This window comes from Gymnogyps californianus, chromosome Z (genome assembly GCF_018139145.2).
Source record: "Gymnogyps californianus isolate 813 chromosome Z, ASM1813914v2, whole genome shotgun sequence".
NCBI classification, from domain to species: domain Eukaryota; kingdom Metazoa; phylum Chordata; class Aves; order Accipitriformes; family Cathartidae; genus Gymnogyps; species Gymnogyps californianus.
Genome location: NC_059500.1, coordinates 81,029,372 through 81,033,015, shown reverse-complemented (window position 1 = coordinate 81,033,015; position 3,644 = coordinate 81,029,372). Strand labels below are relative to the sequence as shown.

Genomic DNA, 3,644 nt, shown 5'->3' with positions numbered 1-3,644 from the left:
TAGGTGCGCTGCGTGTGCCGTGGCGTGCGTGGGCACGCGTGATTCCCACCTCCCCGAGAGATCAACGGGGCCCCGCGATCCTGAGCGGGGCGGAGGAACACAGCGCCCGGCCGCGGCTGCCCGGAGGCCACGCCTTCAACCCCGCCCCTTCCCAAACCCCGCCCCTTCCCAAACCCCGCCCCTTCCCGAACCCCCGCCCCGCCACGTCCCGCTCGGGCGCCGGCTCCCGCCCCGGCGGCGCGTCGCGGCGGCGGGCCATGGCGTTCACATTGTACTCGTTGCTGCAGGCCGCGCTCCTCATCGTCAACGCCGTCGCCGTGCTGCACGAGGAGCGCTTCCTCCGACACGGTGAGCCCTCAGCGACCGACCGGCTGCGGGGAGCGGAGCGGGGGGGAAGCCCGGGCCGGGCCCGGCTGCGGCGACGCGTCTCCCCTCCCCACACACACACACGGCCCGGCCCGGCGGGGCTTCGTGAAGGGAGGAGCCGCCCGGAGCCCGGCTGGCGGTACCCGGCCGCGGCCGTCCGGCTCTCGGCGGGCCCGGGAATACTCGTAGCGGGCTCCGCGGGTGTGGGGAGGCCGCCCGGTATGGCGAAGGTTCCTCCTCCCGACCCGCCGGGCGTCGTGGGACGCCGTGGTGCGGCCCCGCCGCAGCCTTTCCTTGCCGGTGCTGAGTATCAACATGCAAGGAATTGCTTTGGGGTTTTCGGTCTTGAATTTTGTGCCGGTGTGGTTGATGTCGCTCCTGTCGTTGCTTTCTCTTTCTCTTCCCTCCCCACACCCCCCCTAATTTTCTTTTTTTTTTTCTTTTTCCCCTGCGCGTTTCTATTTCACCTCCATTTGTGCCGCACGTCGGGATGTTGCGATAGCGTGAGATGGTTTCTTTCACCTCGTCATGCCTTTTTTTGATGAGATGGCACTTCTCAGTCTGTGCGCGTTCGCGCTCGCGTTTCTGCGGTACTGAAGAAAGATCCCCCAAGGTTGGGCACCCTTGTCCTTTAAAAGAATACAAAACACAGAAAAGCCACAGACGCAAAGATCTGGAAAGGCCCAGAAAAAATTACCTATGATCCAAAATTTCCCAGTTTCCTGATCTGGAGAATCCTGACTTCTCCGTGTCAGGCTGAGCTAGGATTTTTGGCAGGAGCGCAGATAGTTATCCCTTTCTCCTGTTCCCCAGTAGGATTCACTGCGAGGGACCTGCTCAGTTTGGGTTTGGGGTTTTCTTTTGCTTTCCTGATGAGCAGCAGCTCGAGGAGAAGGGAGATGTGGGGACCAACAGGATGGGTCAAGCCGCTTGTCGGCCCCAGGTGATTCGGGAGACGTGGGAATAACTCCGAGCTCATCCGAGTGGGAAGCAGCGGCTGGCAAGGCTGGAGAGGACTTGCTTACCGCCCCCGGCCCGGTGCCAGCAGAGCGAGGGAGACAAGAAAGGGAAAAAAAACCCAAAAATCACTCAAAAGTTGTCTCTGGAGAAAAGAAACTGGCAGGTTGCGTGGTGCAGCTTTGAATATTGAGAGCCGCTCCCTTCTCTGCTCCGCTCATCCCGGAACGGGTCAGGGCTGTGACCAGCAAGACTCAAAAATCCCTGGTCCCGTCACTGGGACCACACGCTCTGCCTCCCCGCAGCGGGCAGAGAAGGGTTTCTCCCTTGAAGAGCTTCCTAAACCTTCAGTACTTCTATCGCCCTCTGAAAAGTCTTTTTTTTTTTTTTTTTTTTTTTTAATAGCAGTTACAAAAATCCTCATCCCGATTTGGAATTTGTGCTGACCGTTTTCTGTTGCGCAGCTCGTTTCTCAGTGCTGAAGCATCACTTCGCACCCAACAATTATTTGCTATTTTATCTTCTGGTAAAGGACTGTGAACAGATTGTAGTTTGTTTTTTTATTTTGGCGGGTGTTTTTTTGTAGTCCAAATAAACTCATTTGTTTCTCTGGCATGGAGGGAACAGTAGTGTCTTAAAAAAGGTAAGGCTTTCCTTTACAGAAACATTGATCTCTCATTACTGTTGCGTTCGTTAAAAGGTTTAAGAGTTTTCAGTGTGTTGTATTAAAATCTGATCGTAAAATAAAGCAAATTGGTTTGTGGTTCGTCTTTCAATGTTAGTGTAAACCATATTCGAGATAGAGCGCTCATTAGTATCGCTGATAGCATTTGTTGCACCATTTTGGGTTTCTTTTTCTAACGTGTTTGGCTGTTTTTATGTGACACAGTTGGCTGGGGAAGCGATCAAGGGATTGGAGGATTTGGAGAGGAGCCGGGAATTAAAGCACAGCTAACGAACCTCATTCGATCTGTACGAACCGTTATGAGAGGTAAGGTGACAGTCTTTCGTTTAAATATTACTGTCTGTAAAGTTTTGTTTCAGTATTTCGACTCTTTTACCAAACAGCTGCTATTTCTGCTCGTCATTTCCAATCTCTCCTTCCTTCACGCGTGGACTCTGTGGAGGAGGGCGCAGGTCCCAGCTAAGGTGCCCTGATTTTGCTGAAGCGTAAACCATTCCCTGACTCTTGACTCTGGCTTGTGGTGCCGCTGCTGCGTCTTGTCTTTCCTCGGAGTTTGGGAGCTGGGGTGGGGGGGGAGCTCGGTGATCAATCAGCGTGTGCAATTAGCTTCACCTTGGCTAAATGCAATTTTATGTGAAGTACGTGGTGAGGGAAATGTAATTCCTGGGATTCTTAAAGGTAAGCCAGTGCCTCAAAGGATGGGGGGGGAAAAAAATAGACTCTTGATTTGTAACTTACTAATAGTTTTTCACTGTAAGGCACACCACAATTTTGTAGGTGATGGTAAAGAGGAAGTAACAAATCTTACCTGTCTTGCCCACCACAGAGTAAAAACTGATATATTTCTTCTAAATCACAGCAAAGCCAAGGGTAGAAACTGCCTTTGAGAGGGTTTAGTTTCATTTGGAGAAAAGGTCGTTTGGGTTAAAGTTAAAACATGATGGGCCGTAGAAAAATACTTATGCTGTTGCTTCCTACTAATTGTTAGTATCCTAGCCTTTGATCCTGGCTCCTTCCACTAATCCTGATTTTGCACAGGAAAATTAAGTGTATTTCTAAAATTTTGATTGATTTTGCTCCTTAAAAGGCGGTCTCCCAAGATAATGGGAAGTTCTGTCACTTTGTGATGTGCAGAAGAAAATTTTCATAATTGCTCTTCTTTTTTTTTTTTTTTTTTTTTCCTTTCCCCCCTGCAGTGCCATTAATAGCAGTGAACTCCGTTACAATCGTTCTCCTCCTGTTGTTTGGTTGAAGATACCTGGTGAAAATCTTTTGGACATCCAAAGAAGCAAGTTGCTGACCATCACTGCTCTGAGTTTACTGGGATCCAGCACGGTTTAGCTGTCAATTTGACGTTCAACTTAAAATAATAAAGACACTATTTCTATTTATCCTATTTCCTAATGTTCACTTGCAGTTTCATTAAACAAGATAATGGGATCAATGCAACGACGCTGCGAATATATTGGACTATGACAAGTTCTGTTGCTGCCTGTTAATAGCGTCGACTGTTAGAGTATGCGTCGTAACATATCGCAACGATTGTCGATAGGATGCGGTTTTTAAATGTCTCGTTACTCAGGGATGAATTTCCTTCAGTACGCTTCCCAATTTATTTTTAAGTTAAGAAAAACAA

General features: G+C 49.8%; 1 protein-coding gene across 1 annotated transcript; it reads left to right on the top strand.

The window, feature by feature from the left end:
* Nucleotides 1-234: 234 nt before the first annotated feature.
* On the top strand, nt 235-3,404 carry IER3IP1 (immediate early response 3 interacting protein 1). Its single transcript, XM_050913504.1, has 3 exons — nt 235-348; nt 2,213-2,314; nt 3,205-3,404. Exons 1-3 carry the CDS (start codon nt 258-260, stop codon nt 3,258-3,260), a joined length of 249 nt encoding a protein of 82 aa, XP_050769461.1. The 5' UTR covers nt 235-257; the 3' UTR covers nt 3,261-3,404.
* Nucleotides 3,405-3,644: the final 240 nt, after the last annotated feature.